The 17,246-nt window shown below is 41.9% G+C and overlaps 1 protein-coding gene across 14 annotated transcripts in view; it reads left to right on the top strand.

Moving 5' to 3' along the window:
- LOC145506823 (uncharacterized) overlaps window positions 1-17,246 on the top strand; it is a 294,395-nt gene that overhangs the window by 747 nt on the left and 276,402 nt on the right. For 10 of the 14 annotated variants that reach the window (XM_081492241.1, XM_081492233.1, XM_081492232.1 and 7 more), the window contains exons 2-3: window positions 574-661; window positions 1,413-1,516. In XM_081492241.1, coding sequence (XP_081348367.1) covers window positions 574-608 — 35 coding nt within the window. In that variant the 3' untranslated portion in view covers window positions 609-661; window positions 1,413-1,516. Of the gene's footprint in view, window positions 1-52; window positions 324-459; window positions 662-1,412; window positions 1,517-17,246 lie in introns of those variants that run through there. The other 4 variants (XR_014054366.1, XR_014054365.1, XR_014054367.1 and 1 more) reach the window with 2 other exon arrangements.

Raw genomic sequence — 17,246 nt, 5'->3', positions numbered from 1 at the left:
TTCCTTTTCGCGCCGTCGGCCCTCCTTTCCCTCACCCCCGCACCCTCTTTTCGCCCTTTCAGACAGTCCGGGAACTGGTTCCCTCTAGCCGCCCTCACCTGTTCTGCTGTCCCTGGAGGCACAATAGCTTGACAGATCAGATGTAGGAGATTAGGTTTTTTCGGCGTCAAATGTCCTTGTAGGCAACCGCCCTAGACCGGAGCTGGCCGCAATGGACCTAAGAGTCTGTAGCAGCCAGTCCGCAGTCACCTTTGTGGGTGATGGTGTGCGGGGAGAAAGCGTGGTGATTGTGAGGAACAACAGAGGCTCGCTGACAAAGAGGGGTGAGAGGATTCAGTCACTTTTGAAAAAAACATTGGAGAGGTCCGAGAAGACACAGTATTGTATCAGCGTTGCTGTGAAAATCTGTTTACATCTGCTTTTCGTCCCCGCGATTTTTTTTTTTTTATCTGAGTGCAGCTCTCCTCTCAGAGACACTGAGTCAGTTCTTTGCTGGACTTGCCCCTCTTGGAGAAAGAATAACCTTGAGAACAGATAGCAACCTTAATTTCCACCGCCCCATCTTGCCCCCAGAAGGCGAACCTGTTGAGGGGAAGGGAGACGCTTGACAGCAACTTCATGTGACTCTGAAGGGCACACTGGAAAGTTTCCTAGATTGAAGGTGAGGGGATTTTGTGAGGTAAACTTGTTTAAGAGTTTGGCAAAGGCTTCCAGGTTAACGTCATGTTAGCTTATCCTGATTTGGCGAGGGCACTTAAGCCGTCTACGCCTAGCCTTGTTTGTATCTGATCCCTGAGCTTAATTAGTGGATATTTCTAGGAGCTCTTCGTCGTCAGTCACCCCTTCCTACTATTTATCATTAACTATTTCATGTACGCTTATGGGAGCAGAAAAATGTGGGGGCTCTTCATCTGCAATAGAAGCTTTACAACTTTTATTCTAAAATATTGAAGCAAGGAGGCTTTTGTTTCCAATTCAATTGTGGGTGGAAACAAGGACCTAAGATATCTATTAGTATGGTTCTTATATGTTTCTAGAGGAGAAAAAGACTGACATTTGCTACTGGGCTCTTGTTTTTGTCTTCAGATAGTAATTGACAGCAGTGTTCACTTTTATCGCAAATGAAACAGAGTACATACCTTTTACATTCTTTTAATACCATAGACTTCATCATTCCAGAGAGAGAGTATGAACTGCCCACTTCAGGTAGGCACATGACTCTGTGGCCTGCTGTACACATGGTCCCTCTTGCTGTGCTCTAAACAGTGCCTTTGTGACCTGAAACAATCAACACTCTCTTAAAGCTACAGTGTGATTAGTCAATGCACTTTTGCCTCATGTAGAATTTCACATTTGTGTAATACCTTGTGTATGAATAATGACGTAATTTATGCATTCCATTTGTCCTCCAGGCAACTCCAGATTGAAACCTATCTATCCAATTACTGTATAAATCCAGATGAAAATTTAACAGTGGAATACCGTGGGCAATTTCAGCCTGGTAAAGTAACCAATTGTAAGATTTCACTCAATATTTTAATTACACAAGATATATTTTAATAGTGTTTAATGCAAAGGAAAACGATTGACTTCTATTTTATGTCATGCACTGAGAATTGGTGCCTACCTGCAATCTTTCTATTTTCCTCTCTGATCCTGCTTTAAATGTTATGCTTGTGTTTTTGTTCCTTATGTGTTAGTTTGCTAGGGCTTCTGTAACAAAGTACCACAAGCTGAATGCTTAAGCAGCAGAAATTTATTGTCTCACAGTCTGTACTTCTAAAGTCACAGTGTTTGTAGGATCCTGGTTCCCTTGTAGGCACCTGAAAAGGATCTGTTCCAAGCCCTTCTCCTGGCTTCTGGTAATTCCTTGATTTGTGGCAAAAGAGCTCCTGTCTTTGCATGGCCTTTCCCCCATGTGCCTGTCTCTGTGTCCAAATGTCCTCTTTTTATAAGGATTAGAAGCCCACCCTAACCTGGTATGGCCTCATCTTAACTAAGTCTCCATTTCCAGCCTCATCTTAACTAAGTCTCCATTTCGCAGTAAGATCATACTTTGAGATATTGAGGTTTAGGACTTTAACACAACTTTTGGAGGGGACATAATTCAACTCATACCACTTCAGTTCAGCGTTTCTCCAGATTTGGTCCACACGCACCACATTTATCAAAATAACCTGGATGTTTTATTAGAAATGCAGATTCCTAAGCTTTACCCTAAGCAAGTGATTCTCAAAGGCCGGGAATGATTTTTTTTTTTGCCCCCAGGGGACATTTGGCAGTGTCTGGAAAAGGGACAGGAGAGAGGTGTTGCTGATATCTAACAGGCTCAGAATGCTGCTAAACACCCTGCAATGCACAGGACAGTCCACCACAACAAGAAAATGATCCCACGCCTAATGTTAATAAAGCCTGGACTTCCCAGGTGGCACAGTGGTAAAGAATCCACCTGCCAATGCACACAAAATTTGTGTGACACAAAATGCAGGCTCAGTCCCTGGGTCAGGAGGATCCTCTGAAGGAGGAAATGACAACCCACTCCAGTATTATTGCCTGGAAAATTCCATAGACAGAGGAACCTGGTGGGCTACAGTCCCTCAGGTCACAGAGATTTGGCCACGACTGATCACCACTAAGAAGCTATATCCCAGAACTGCTAAACCAGACTCTCTGGGATAGAGGCCTGGAAGTCAACATTTGACAAGCATCTCAACTACTTTTACCCACACTAAAGTTTGAGAAGCACTTCAGATACAAAATCCTTTTCTTGGAATATATACATGCTCCATTTTGTTCCAGATATTAGTTACCTCTCTTATTTATTAGCCATGCTAATTATAAGATGTTAATCTAACTAAATATGACAACTTAGCAGTTTCCTGAATTTCTGAGTCTTACTGTAACATTCATTTTGAATTGGAAAGCTATTTCTATTTTAAAATTTCTGTTCCACATTACATTATTTTGGATCAGCCATCTACATTTTCTAGATGCCCTTTGTCTAATCAAAATAGTTTTGAACAGAAAACTATTGCTAGTCTCTGGCTTGGCAAAGCAATGCTTCGTCTGCTCCAGTCCACTGGTTTCTCCTGTAGCCAGACTGACTGACTGGTCTATTTCATGTATTTCTCTCATCCCTTGCAGTAATGCTGCTCTTCTCTCAATTTCTTTCTCTTCTTTACTTTTGGCATTTGAAAATATTTTTAGGGTTTATTAGTGGTGTCTTAAGAGCAGAAACAAGAAAATGGTAGTGTCATAAAAGCCACCAGAAGCACAAGGGAAAAATCTTAAAACTTCCATTAAAAAAGGTCATTGGAAATTATTATGTATTTCAGTGTATAACAAAGTGAGAACTTGCCTCTCTAAAAAATTGTTTTAAGTATTCCATTTTAGAGAATGCTTAGTTGCTCAGTTATGTCCGTTCTTTGAGAACCTTTGGACTGTAGCCCACCAGGCTCCTCTGTCCATGGGATTTTTCAGGCAAGAAATATGTGTGTGTGTGTGTGTGAAATATATATAATCCAGAGATTATAAAATTAAAATATTTTGGTTCTGCATTATCCTTATTAACCATTACATTATCCAAGCTGTTTTACTAATGAACTTTTGCTAGTTTTTTGAAGTCATCGCTGTTAAAATTTTGAGAACAACTCTAGCCTCCTGTTCCAATGACCAGAATCCCCGAATAGTTTCTTTCTCTTTCAACAGTTTCTTAGGAATTAAAACTTCGCATGTCATTCAAACATATTTTCTGTGACATTATATGACCTTTAATCCTGCTTTCCTCTTTGGACTGTGTGGCCAACAATCGTATGTTCAACTCTTGAATTACAAAGTGCAAGCTAAGCTTTGGACTTCCCTGATGGCTCAGACAGTAAAGGGTCTGCCTACAATGCGGGAGACCCAGGTTTGATCCCTGGGTCGGGAAAATACTCTGGAGAAGGAAATGGCAACCCACTCCAGTACTCTTGCCTGCAAAATCCAATGGATGGAGGAATCTGGTAGGCTACAGTGCATGGGGTTGCAAAGAGTCAGACACGACTGAGCAACTTCACAAGCTTTCTGAAAGTCTTCATCCAAAAAGCCTTAAAAAAAAAAAATGAGATTGTTGAAAATAAGCAAGGTATAGAGTAAGCAGCCTTTATACTAAGCTGAGTTTTTAATACAAATATTAAAATCAAATGTATAAACAAAAGAGTGGTAACATATAGCAAAATCTGTACAGTTTGATCCAGAAGATCTTTTGTTGTGTTTGCATCCAAAACTTGACACCTGATGGCTGAAAGTCACACAACACAGTTCAGCCGGACTAACCAGCCAACTGTTGCCAGTGTAAACTGATCACTTAACACATGAAGTTAAGAGGCTTCTACAAAAAAAAGCCAGGGAGGATAGAGCAGTGAGGATATAACATCAGTTCTCTCTTTTTCTATCATGTTTTCTACTGTCTGGAGACCAGAGTGAAGTACAATGAGAAAATTATGGAATTTTACAAAATTCTTGTGAACTAGGCTTTCTAAATTACTGAAGAGTCATAAAGTTGTTATCTGAAAATTCCTCCCCCGAGAGTAATTCCTTGTAGCCATGCTTCAAAATTGGTACCCTAGCAAACAGAATGAACAGATAAAGAGAAATGTTATCTTTCCCAATCATCTCTAATGTCCTGCTGGAGAGGAAAATGTGAGGGAAAAGAGATGATGGCCACATAATCTACCAGTGGCCTTAAAGGTCACCATGCCTGATACTGAGTGAAGTAAATCAGAGTATTCTTACCTGGAGAACTCCATGGACAGAGGAGCCTGGTGGACTACAGTTCATGGCATCACAGAGTGGGACATGATTGAGCGACTGACACACACAAATCAGAGAAGCAGAAACACTGTATTATATCCTTTATATGCAGACTCTAAAAAGACATGATACAAATGAACTTATTTACAAAACAGAAGCAGACTTACAAACTAAGAGAAGGAATTTATGGTTGCCAGAGTGGGGAAGGATGGAGGGAAGGGATAGTTAAGGAGTTTGGGGTGGGCATGTACACGCTGCTATATTTAAAATGGATAACCAACAAGGACCTACTGTATAGCACAGGGAACTCTGCTCAGTGTTGGATGGGAGGGGAGTTTTGGGGAGAATGGTTACATGTATATGTGTGGCCCAGTTGCTGCTGCTCCCTGAAACTCTAGCAACATTGTTAATTAGCTACGAAGTGAAGTGAAAGTCAGCTCAGTCCTGTTTGACTCTTTGCAACCCCATGGATTGTAGCCCGCCAGGCTCCTCTGTCCATGGGATTCTCCAAGCAAGAATACTGGAGTGGGTTGCCATTCCTTTCTCCAGGGGATCTTCCCGACCCAGGGATGGAACCCAGATTTCTGACATTGCTGGCAGATTCTTTACCATCTTGAGCCACCAGGGAAGCCCAATGCCCCAATATGAAATAAAAAGTTTAAGAAGAAAAGGTCACCCTGCCTCTGAGATACCCTTTCTCTTCAAAGTTTCTCTCTCAGTAGCTTTTACTCCCACCAATCCTTCAAGACCCAATCAGCACTTAGTCACTTGCGAGAAGTAGGCCCGTATAAGTGAAAGAGTACTGGACTTGAAGGCCTAGGTCCAAAATCTTGGCTTTGTTGCTTAACTATTTAAGGAAAATCTCTTGTCTTCTCAGTGACTCTGTTTTCTAATCTTCAAAATGGGAACTAACACTTGCCTTACAGAATTTTCTATACTTAGTACATGGTGGGTGAAGAGTAAATCTTTATTTCTTTATTTGAAGGCCTCCTCCAGTTACTCCAACATACATGGCTTCTGTCCCATTTCTCTGAGCCCTGGCACATCATTTATAAAATTCACTTGTCTCTTAATCTACCTGCGGTACTTTGATGCTTGTAGGGCTGAGAGGTGAGGGGTTTGAAGCACATCAGCAACACAGACCATAGGCATCTCTTAATTTTCTAGAAAGTGTGGAGCAAAAACATCAGGATTAATTTTGTTACAGCAAAAAATAATTTTATATAAAAAAATCTGAGCAGCAGCTATATATTGACGCTTAAGGTGGCTGTTCCTCTGCCCTGGAATAACTCGAAATGGTGGGTGAATAAATGTCTAAACCACAGGCGCCTCTCGTGCTTCTTTCTGTCAGACTGACGTTTCCATAGTGAATATAAGTGGTAGAGGAAGCTGGAGAGATAGAGGACTAGGGGAATAAGAAAGAAAGTGGTTATGGAGGCACATCACAAGCCAGAGAGGGGAAAGGCACCTCGGATGACGGACGAGGATGGTGGATCTCCTTGGCTAATGTCCTTTCTCCTTCTCAAAGAGGTCTCCAGTGTGCTGAAGGGAGTATAGGATTCTCCACTCCTTTCACTTGGAAAGTCTGTGACCGACCATCCAAGCAACTGCTTTGTCTGTGTCTTCCACGTGCAAATGTCCTTATGTAGCTGTTTCTCAGATTTTTTTCTGTGAAATTATTCTTCACCATAACAAAATGAATCCTAAGTTTTTGTTCTGCATTTCCTAGGAAACTAGGAGAAGCCTAGGATTTGAAATGATGGGGTTCAAGGTTCTTCCCTTTATGTATCTATGCCACGATGCAAGATCTGGCCTTAGCAAATCTCATTGCTCACGTTCCTTTTCAGCCACATTGAACCCCTCCCTTCCTTAACACACCTTGCCTGTTGGGTGTACTCTGGCACTGACTGAAGCGCCCTTTTGTTGTTGTTGTTTAGTCTCTAAGTCATGTCCAACTCTGTGACCCTAAGGACTGTGGCTTCCCAGACTCTTATGTCCATTGGATTTCCCAGGCAAGAATATTAGAGTGGATTGCCATTTCATACTCCAGGGTATCTTCCTGACCCAGGGATCATTAATTTCTACTCATCCTCCAAACTTTGGTGTAGAACTGAAGAACTCACTTCTTCTGAGCAGCCTTCCTGGATAGTCCTTGCCTGGGCCACTGTCCCTCCTATGAGCTCACATAGTACCCTGGGACATCTCCCCTCTTTGTAGCATTAATTGCATGAGTAATGACAGAGGATGAGCTGGTTGGATGGCATCACTGACTCAATGGACATGAGTTTGAGCAAGCTTGGCGAGATGGTGAAGGACAGGGAAGCCTGGCATGCTGCAGTCCATAGGGTCTCAAAGAGCTGGAAATGACTGAGCGACTGAACAACAACAAGGCAAGTATCACTCGTCTGCATCCCCTCTGCATGCTGCACTCTGGGAGGACATATGCCATCCTGTTCATCATCACATCCTCACTACCTGCCCTGAGGCCAGGCACATAGAGATCCTCAAAACACATCACTGCAACGAGGGGATGAGGAAATGATATGCATTGCTGTTATTGCCTTGAGCTTTAAAAATGCAAAGATGTACAAGACAAGAAGTTGGCTTTTGCCTGAGATTTTGTAGTGTGTTGATCAGTTCTTTTTAGCTTTAAAATTCTAACCTAAAGTAATATGTAATCTTCACAAAGCTTGTAGTCAAGAAAGTACCATGTAGGTAATTCTCTTTTGTGTGTGCATGCTAAGTCGCTTCAGTCATATCTAATTCTTCGCGATCCTATGGCACACAGCCCGCCAGGCTCCTCTGTTCATGGGATTCTCTGGGCGAGGATACTGGAGTGAGTTGCCGTGCCATCCTCCAGAGGATCTTCCTGATCCAGGGATCAAACCCATGTCTCCTGTGTTTCCTGCATTGCAGGTGGATTCTTTACAGCTGAGCCACCTGGGAAGTCTACTTGTCTGTCACTTTTCCAAAAAATCTATCAGCAGGGCCATTGCTAGCCTTTGGTGTGACTTTATTTACCTACTTGTTATGGCCTGCATGTCAACAGCAAGTCAAACACAAATTCCTAACAGATTGAATCATTTCATATTCCAGAAGGTAATGTATCCACAATTTTGATATCAGTCAAGGGAGGGCCTCATTATTCTAATGTTGCCCATACAAGAAGCCTCTCCTATACTGCAGAGCCTGTTTCTGGATTTCTTAAGCTCATCCATTGCATCATAAGCTTCTTGCTTGTTTCTTTAGGTTTTCAGTGCCACATATGGTTCCGGGCACATAGTTGATGCTTGAGGGAATTCTGGATTAGCAGTTTTGAGTGTTATAGGGACATACAGTCACTTCTCATTTTACTTACTTCTCACAGCAGTCTCAGGAAGATTTATCATCATTCTTATCTTGTGGATAAGGAAATGGGAATTTAGAGATATTAAGATGCTTGCCTGAAGTTGTTACTTGAATGTTGGTGCCAGGAGTTTAATCCAGGAGAGTCTGATTTGAGGCCACCCCTGTTCCTACCACCACACCCTGCCTTTCAGTACGTGTTTACTAAATCAGTTTGGTATTAATTTCCATAGGAGACAAATAAATAGTTGATGCATCTAGAAGAAGGGTGAACAGAGGATATTGATAGGTTATATAACTAAACTTTTGTCTTTAGTGTCAGTGAGATTAACCATTAAGGATAACCAGAAGCACAATATAACCAGTATGTAGAGCTGTGAACATACCACTTTGGCAGGCAGATCTAAGAAATAGAAGAACTCTTCTTGATAAACAACATCAACTTAACTTCATGAACAGGTCTCTAAGAGAAACAAGGTGAGGCAGAGATGGCTGGTTGCCTATGCTGTCCATACATTTTCCTTTTCCTCCTTAGAAACACAATACTAAAGGCCACAGTTCCTAGTCTCCCTTGCAGCTAGATATGGTAAGCTTGAAATACTGTGAGAACTTCATAAAAGTGTTCTTCAAAGGAAAAAGAAGTACCCTTCTGCCTTTCCTTTTCCTGCTGATTAGGATGCAGATGTGATGGGTTGAAGTCAAGTAGCCATTTTGGATCATGAGGTGATGGGCTAAGATGACCAGAACAGTGTACCAGAGGAAGTTTAGGGTATGATGACCTTTGAGCTGTCATCTGGATCTGGCCTGCCAAACTCTAGATATCCTCTATGTGAAAGAATAGCAGACTTTCATTTTGTTTAAGCCAAAAATGGAAGTGGGAAAAGCCAGTTTAGTGATTTCTGTCATTTACACAAGTGTTCGTCCTCCTGTTTGTCATTCTGTTTCTGTCTGGTTTTATTTCATCTTACAATATTGCAGCTGTTTATATTTCCTAGAACCTGCACTGCATGTTTGAAACTAGCAAGCAGCAAACATCATTTCTATGTCACAGACTGGTTATTGGTACTATCTAACAAGTTCACACTAAGGCCTTTGTAGGTGACTCTGATTAAAGGTCAGGAGGCCACATGTAAGCTCTACAAATAATCTCAAGTTTTGAATTATACAATTTAGAAGGTTAGGCCCCACCTTGGCTTTTTCTTATCTGACCATTGATCTAATGCCACATTATTTTTATTTTCCCAAATGGTATATTATCCCACTTGATGGTTCACTGCAAATGTCTACTGAATTTATGCATAATAATATGTAAAACATTCTGTTGTATTCAATGAGTTCACAGATGAATCATAAAGGTTTTGTTCTTTAAGAAAGTAATCAGTTGATTGAATGGGGATAAACTCTGTGGAGGTACAAATAGGGAAAGGATTTATTTTCTCTAACCTTCAAACATTTCCCTGGTGGTCCAGTGGCTAAGACTTTGTGCTCCCAGTGCGGGGGGCCTGGGTTTGATCCCTGGCCGGGGAACTAAAATCCACAAGCTGCAACTAAGACTCAGTGCAGCTAAATAAATAGAGAACCTTCAAACATGAGTTTTCTCATTACAGATAACTCTTCAGATAGATCCTATACTTTTTTTAGTCACTTGGGGTATGTAAGGCTTACTTTCAACAGACTGGTTCCAAATAGGAAAAGGAGTACGTCAAGGCTGTATATTGTCACCCTGCTTATTTAACTTATATGCAGAGTACATCATGAGAAACACTGGGCTGGATGAAGCACAAGCTGGAATCAAGATTGCCGGGAGAAATATCAATAACCTCAGATATGCAGATGACACCACCCTTATGGCAGAAAGTGAAGAAGAACTAAAGAGCCTCTTGATGAAAGTGAAAGAGGAGAGTGAAAAAGTTGGCTTAAAGCTCAACATTCAGAAAACTAAGATCATGGCATCCAGTCCCATCACTTCATGGCAGATAGATGGGGAAACAGTGGCTGACTTTATTTTTCTGGGCTCCAAAATCACTGCAGATGGTGACTGCAGCCATGAAGTTAAAAGACACTTACTCCTTGGAAGGAAAGTTATGACCAACCTAGACAGCATATTAAAAAGCAGAGACATTACTTTGCCAACAAAGGTCCGTCTAGTCAAGGCTATGGTTTTTCCAGTGGTCATGTATGGATGTGAGAGTTGGACTATAAAGAAAACTGAGTGCTGAAGAATTGATGTTTTTGAACTGTGGTGTTGGAGAAGACTCTTGAGAGTCTATTGGACTGCAAGGAGATCCAACCAGTCCATCCTAAAGGAGATCAGTCCTGGGTGTTCATTGGAAGGACTGATGTTGAAGCTGAAACTCCAATACTTTGGCCATCTGATGCGAAGAGCTGACTCGTTGGAAAAGACCCTGATGCTGGGAAAGATTGAGGGCAGGAGGAGAAAGGGACGACAGAGGATGAGATGGCTGGATGGCATCACCGACTTGATGGACATGGGTCTGGGTGGACTCAGGGAGTTGGTGATGGACAGGGAGGCCTGGCATGCTGCGGTTCATGGGGTTGCAAAGAGTCAGTCAGACATGACTGAGCGACTGAACTTCAGGTATTAAAAGACAAATACAGTTTAGTCTAACTTAAAACCTTACATCTAATTCTCTAACCCAGTTGCATCTAATGTCACATATAATTCACAGTTTCCCGTGCCCTATGCTACCCCCACAGCCCAAACCTGATCCAAGGCTCAGGTATCCACAGTGGACATGAGCAAGGGAGTGTGGTCTTTTTCTCACTCTGCTTTTACTCTCTACCCAATAAGTACAGAGTAATCTCAGCACATTCTGATCTCTGCCCTTGTTTCCTGCCATGTGCCCTCTTCAGGCCCACTGGCCTTCTTTCCATCCCAGAACATATTAAACGTGTTTCTGCCAAGGGCCTCTGAGTTCCCTGTTTCTCTGCTTCACTCTTCCCCCAGCCATCTGCATGGCTTGTTCCACAACTCTCAGGCCTTTGCTCAAATGTCTGCTTATCAATGAGGCATCCCTGACTCCTCTATCTCAAGTGACACTCACCCACAGCCATCACTTCCCTACTCTGCTTTGCATTTCTCTTCTCACCATCTGATAAATCCCACTTCCAGTGGGAAATGAGGTGCCTGTCTCCTCTCCCACAGACACCTCCCGTCTTTATGAGGCAGGGCGGGAGGTTGAGTACCTGCCTCTGAGTATGAGAAGAGGAGGAAGAAAAGCCAGAACGCGCTCTCCTCCTTTGGATTTCTGTTCTCCTTGACTTTCTTCAACCAACTTTTACAATTTGGTCCTGTTGTTTAGGAGCTGGAAGTGAGAGTTCCCTAGATACTGGATTGATCTGTCTTTTTTTTACTAAGTCTGCGTGGATGTGGCAGGCACTCTCTTTAGAATGCAGGGGCAGTTGTCTCATTATTCCCAGCTTTGGGGCTTCAGCTCAAGTACAGAGATGAAAAGTAAAACTTCTTTCAACGTGCTGTTAACTAAGAACCTTCTCACAAACTAGTGTGTAGTGATTGTCACAAAGAGAACGTTTGAATTTGAGATAACCATTGTGATATGAGCAGATGGCTCCGTGGATTCAGGATGTCCGATTTTTTGGAAATAGGAACCTAGGTGTTTGCACATTTCCGAAGCAATTAAAACTGGTTATATAGTGAGATTGTCCCTGGATCCAGCCCTGCCTGGACTTTTTATATGAGTCAATTATTTTCCTTTTTTTTCCTCTTAAGCCAAGTGACTTGGCTTTTCATCACTTGCCACCCAGCAGTCCTGGCTGTCGCCATGTCATTTCTTGCCTTAAACTGCTGTCTGTGTGTTGGCATATTTTCTCAAGTTGCACTTTTCCTTTTCCCAGGGAGTACTGATAATTGAAAGGATTTCTTAAGGTCCCACTCTGGGATTCTTCTGTCCACTGAGCACAATAGAAGAAATATCGTTAATAACTGTTTTGACAAATCCAGTAATGTTATGTTTGTATGCATAGTTGTGTTTGCGATTCTGAATGCTATTGCTCTACATATGGCTGAAGAAAGTATTTTCTTATTAATTTTCCATAATAATCCAACATAGTAGGCTCATATTCTTTGTAATTGTCATTTGCAATAGTTAGTCATTAGGTGAAGTATCCAAACATCTTTTAAATTATTAATCTTTTGTATTCAAATGTTATGTGAGGGCTTCCGTGGTGGCTCAATGGTAAAGAATCAGCCTGTAATGCAGGAGATGTAGGTTCTATCCCTGGGTCAGGAAGATCCCCTAGAGAAGGAAATAGCAACCCACTCCAGTATTCTTGCCTGTGAAATCCCATGGGTGGAGAAGCTACAGTCCATGGAGTCACAAAAGAGTGAGTTGGACACAACTTAGTATCTAAACAACAATGAGTTATATACCTAACTCCAAAGGTACTAAAATCCTTTAAGGAACCTAAAGTCCTTTGACATTCATTCATTCTCCCTAGTGCCAGAGACATATTCCTCTAATAAAGAGACTTATAAAGTAGTATATAACACAGTCAATGTGGCTTACATCTTTGAGAAGTTTTAGCAGTGTTACTGTTGGGAGAATTAATCTTCTGAGAGAAATCTGAAATTAGAAATAATTTCAGATTTTAGCCATAATTCAGAGTGTGATAAAATCAGGGTGTGACTTGATTACACTCACCAAAGTTCTAACTTCAATTTCCTGTTCTTGGTATGAAAATAGAATGTTTATGAGAAGAAATACCAAAAATTGAGAGGGAATTTGAAATCAAATTCATCATAGATTCACCCAAAAGAAAGAACTTTGAGTCCAGATAACATAAACTACTATACAGAGTTTGGTTATGTTTCCTTCTTCTGATAGGGATGTGGAGACAATAGCTGCTGCTGCTGCTAAGTCGCTTCAGTCGTGTCCGACTCTGTGCGACCCCATAGATGGCAGCCCACCAGGCTCCTGCATCCTTGGGATTCTCCAGGCAAGAATACTGGAGTGGGCTGCCATTTCCTTCTCCAGCGCATGAAAGTGAAAAGTGAAAGTGAAGTCTCTCAATTGTGTCCGACTCTTTGCAACCCCGTGGACTGTAGCCCACCAGGCTCCTCCGTCCATGGGATTCTCCAGGCAAGAGTACTGGAGTGGATTGCCATTGCCTTCTCCAGAACAATAGAGAGATTCCTAAGAAAGAAAAAAAAAGGAAAAGACTAGGGGGTAAGATTGGTAAAATAAGACCCAGTACCTTTTTACTGTAAAAGAAAAGCTGATATCAAATTCTTCTGTCTGCTTGTTTATAAATTAATTCATTAAACAAATGTTTATTGCAAGTTTACTATATACCAGGCGCTGTGGTGAGTTTTCATCCTACAAGTTAGGAGACAGATAATGAAATAGGTGACGATAGTCACTGTGATGATGGTGAGGGAGTGAGGGAGGTTCACAGTGCTGTGGGACTCTGGAATAAGAGCAGGTGAGCCTGTGAAGGCAGTGATCAGAGAAACCTCATGAGGTGTAGTTTGACCTGAGACTTGAAGTATGAGTATGAGTTTTCCTGGTGGGTAGGGAAGGGTGTTTTAGAAAACACACGCAAACTAAAAACTATGTATGAGGATTCCCGGCAGGTTACAATGGAGAGGGAGTAAGATGCGAGAGGCCTGAACAATGAGACAAAGGTGGGCAGAGAAGCAGGTGTCTTCCTTGTTATTCTTTAGGGTTTGGAACTGTCTTAAAGGCACTGGGGAGTGGCCAAAGGATGTTAATCTAGGGAGGAACACTACCATGTTTGCATTTAAAAAGGCTTTGTGGAGGGTTTTCCTAAGGAGAAAGCTAATGAGTTCCCCTTACCCACAAGAGAGAGAACAAGAGGGGAAAAGCTAAAAGGATTGAATCCTTACAGGAAAGAGTTGAATCAGACAGAGAACTTGACCCTGTAGATGATTAGACAGAGGTTGCGAAGACCTGAAAATATTTTATAAAGCATGGTCATCGTTCACATTTTATTTTTCAGTTTTAAAATTTTTTGTTTATGTATTTTTGGCCACACTGTGCAGCATGCGGGATCTTACTTCCCCAACCAGGGTGGGAACCCGTGCCCCTGGCAGTGGAAGCAGAGGGTCTTAAGCACTGGACCACCAGGGAATTCTCTACATTTTAAAATGTGTCTGGTTGAGGCAAGAGGTTAGATATGCTGAGATTTCCTAAAGTATGTTCTTTAGAAGAGTCGTTGATAGATGTTTCTTGAACAGAAACCAGAATTTTAGTGTTTTCCAAAAATTTGGCTTGGGCACACTGAAGAGGCCTATCTATTTACTGTGGGACTTTTACAGCCTTTAACATGCTACCATGCCTTGTGTCTTTGACTGGGATTTGGATTCATTGTTTCCAAACTTTATTGATTGCAGGACCCCTATGATCTTCTGTTCTAAAGAGCACACTTGGTAAAATACTGCACCAGATATATTTGATTCTGTTACTAAGATTTTCCCCTTAGATTCTGAAATCCCAAAAAGTATTTAAGACATGGAATTACTTTTCCAGAGTGTTTATCCATTACAAATGAGTGACCTTATACTTGTCAAGCAAGTCTGTCAAAACTGAGTAATAACTAGTCAATGACTTACTTTTTAGATTCCTTATTTTATGATATAATTGGATAAAAGATGAACATAACTAGAATCCTAAGGGTCAACTTAGACAATTCAGGAAACCAAAAGTATACTCATTTCAAAGAATTAAAAGAAAATAGGGGATAAGCTGTCCCTTATCCCTCCATATGAAAATATTCTCTGATAATTTAAAATTCATAAAGGGAGTTAGAATTCTGATGTGCAGTTTAAACAAAGAGAGATGGAATTTTGGAGTCAGCTACAGAATGATAGGCTTCCCTGGTGGCTCAGTGGTAAAAGAATCCACCCTGCAATGCAGGAGACACAAGTTCAATTTCTGAGTCGAGAAGATTCTCTGGAGAAGGAAATGGCAACCGACTCCAGTATTCTTGCCTGGGAGGAGCCTAGGGGGCTGTAGTCTGCAGGATTGCAAAGGAATTGGACATGATTTAGTGACTAAATAACAACAACAACAGAAAAACATTTCCATTGGGAATGTGACATTAGGTTGGTGGGCGTAAGATTAGGGATATTCAAAAACACCTCTCAAAAACAGATTTTCTAGTGATTTACTCTAACCCTTGAATTGCAAATAGACTTTAATTTAGATGTCAATTCCAATTAGTTGCAGTGTTGTCTGAAGTATTAGGTTCTGAAGAGTTGAGAGTCTCTATGCAGTCGAACAAACATGGCAACTGATGAGCAGTATGTGCCTTGTGTGGGGGAAGAGAGAGTGAAGCTCCCTATCCTTGCAGTTGCCATTCCCCTTTGAAGTCATGCTTGGAGGTATGTTAACTCACAAAGGGTTCTGGTGAGGTGGATTGCATGAGAAAAAACTATTTGAGATATTCAGGTTATTTAAAAATGATTTAGAAGATCTTGTCAGGTCACTCAGAATGTACGCAACTCTAGAGGTCTGGAAGAAGCTGGTGTCTAAGAGAACCATATTACGTTGATTTAGGTTAGAAAAGTGAACTTTGCAGAAATGCAGTACAACAATGGACCCCCATAGAAAGGGGTCCTTGACAAGGAAGTTTGAAAATCTCTTTCAACAGATAAAGTGTAAGGATTCAAATTTAATATAGTGTCAATATGAGAATTTCTGTTGGAGCCTACATGATTAGTCTTTTCTGTGAGTATGTTGAGTTCATATTCACTATCTTTTGCCAAGCAAGACTGTAAATCCTTCATGAAATTCTCAATATAGAGTAAAGAGCTTTCTTTTCTTTAGCAAATGAGGCCTCTGTTATCCATAGGGATCCCAGAGTCCCTGCAATGGACAATACTGTCAAAGGGAAGGATACTTCCCTGGGAATAGAGAAGCAAAACAGTAGTATGTCCGGGTTGATTGTGCAGTCCAGACAAATCCTGGCCCAGTCTCCCATGGTGGGGGGGCCCTCGGCCTGTTGGCGGACAAGCTGCCGCCCAAGTAGAGTGACGCACCTGGTGAGTCAAGGCCACTTGCAACTTCACACCCGGCTTCCTGCGCAAACCCCTGCCAATTCTGCTTCTTAGCCAAATGACATCAAGAACAACTTGAGGAAAATATAAAGAAAATTATGCCCTTTTGAGACAGTTTATTTCCAGTAGTGTCTAGCCTGTGGCTAAAATTCTGGGCTTGAAATTAGGAAAACGGAGTACAGATTAGACAAAGTCAGAAATGGAAACTTCTCTGTGCCTTTCCCATCTTGAACAGGCACTGTTTCAGAACTTTGACAATTCAGCTTTCCTGGGTCTCAGTGTCCTCATATTTTCAGTTGGGATGAGAGGAAGACTAGAGGTGGAGACAGTGAAGAAAGCTATTTTCATATTTCATAAATTCTAGATAATTTATCTAAAGAATTCCCTGCTTTCTCCAGACAACAGCCAATCCCATCATGAGATCAGCAGTGAGATGATCGCACAAACTGGATGGAATAGAGGGAACCCCCACCACCCCATCGCTCCCAGCTGCTACAGGAAATCTTCAAGTTTTGTCAAACAAGTGATTTGAAATTTCTGTGATCTCTCTGACTACCTTATGGTTTCAGATATTGCCAGTGCCTGTGGCTCTTGAGTTGGGCATCATCGTGAGTTGGTACCTCACTCCGCACTGTATCATAGTCCACTTTACAACAGTGCCCGCAGAGGTCTGGATGATGTGGCCCCAGGTAACTGTTTACTGGGCTACTGCAGGTGTCCTTTCCCTAGGAATGGACTGAAGTTTCTGAGAATCATGCTGGAAACAATCCAACTGCAATCAAAATCACCTTTTCCTCCAGAGGCCTTGTGTATAGGGTTGTGTATAGACTGGCATCGGCTTCCCAGGTGGCTCAGTGGTAAGGAATCCTCCTGCCAATGACTTGAGTTCGATCTCTGGGTTGGGAAGATTCCCTGGAGAAAGGAATGGCAACCCACTCCAGTATTCTTGCCTGGAAGATTCCACGGACAGAGGAGCCTGGTGGGCTACAGTCCATGGGGTCGCAAAGAGTTGGACACAACTGAGTGATGGAGCACGCATATGCACATCGAT

The sequence above is a fragment of the Giraffa tippelskirchi genome, chromosome 5, assembly GCF_054371585.1.
Source record: "Giraffa tippelskirchi isolate mGirTip1 chromosome 5, T2T-mGirTip1v1.2.pri, whole genome shotgun sequence".
Classification (NCBI taxonomy): Eukaryota; Metazoa; Chordata; class Mammalia; order Artiodactyla; family Giraffidae; genus Giraffa; species Giraffa tippelskirchi.
Note: the sequence above shows the minus strand (reverse complement) of the source record. Positions and strands in the feature narration are given on the sequence as shown.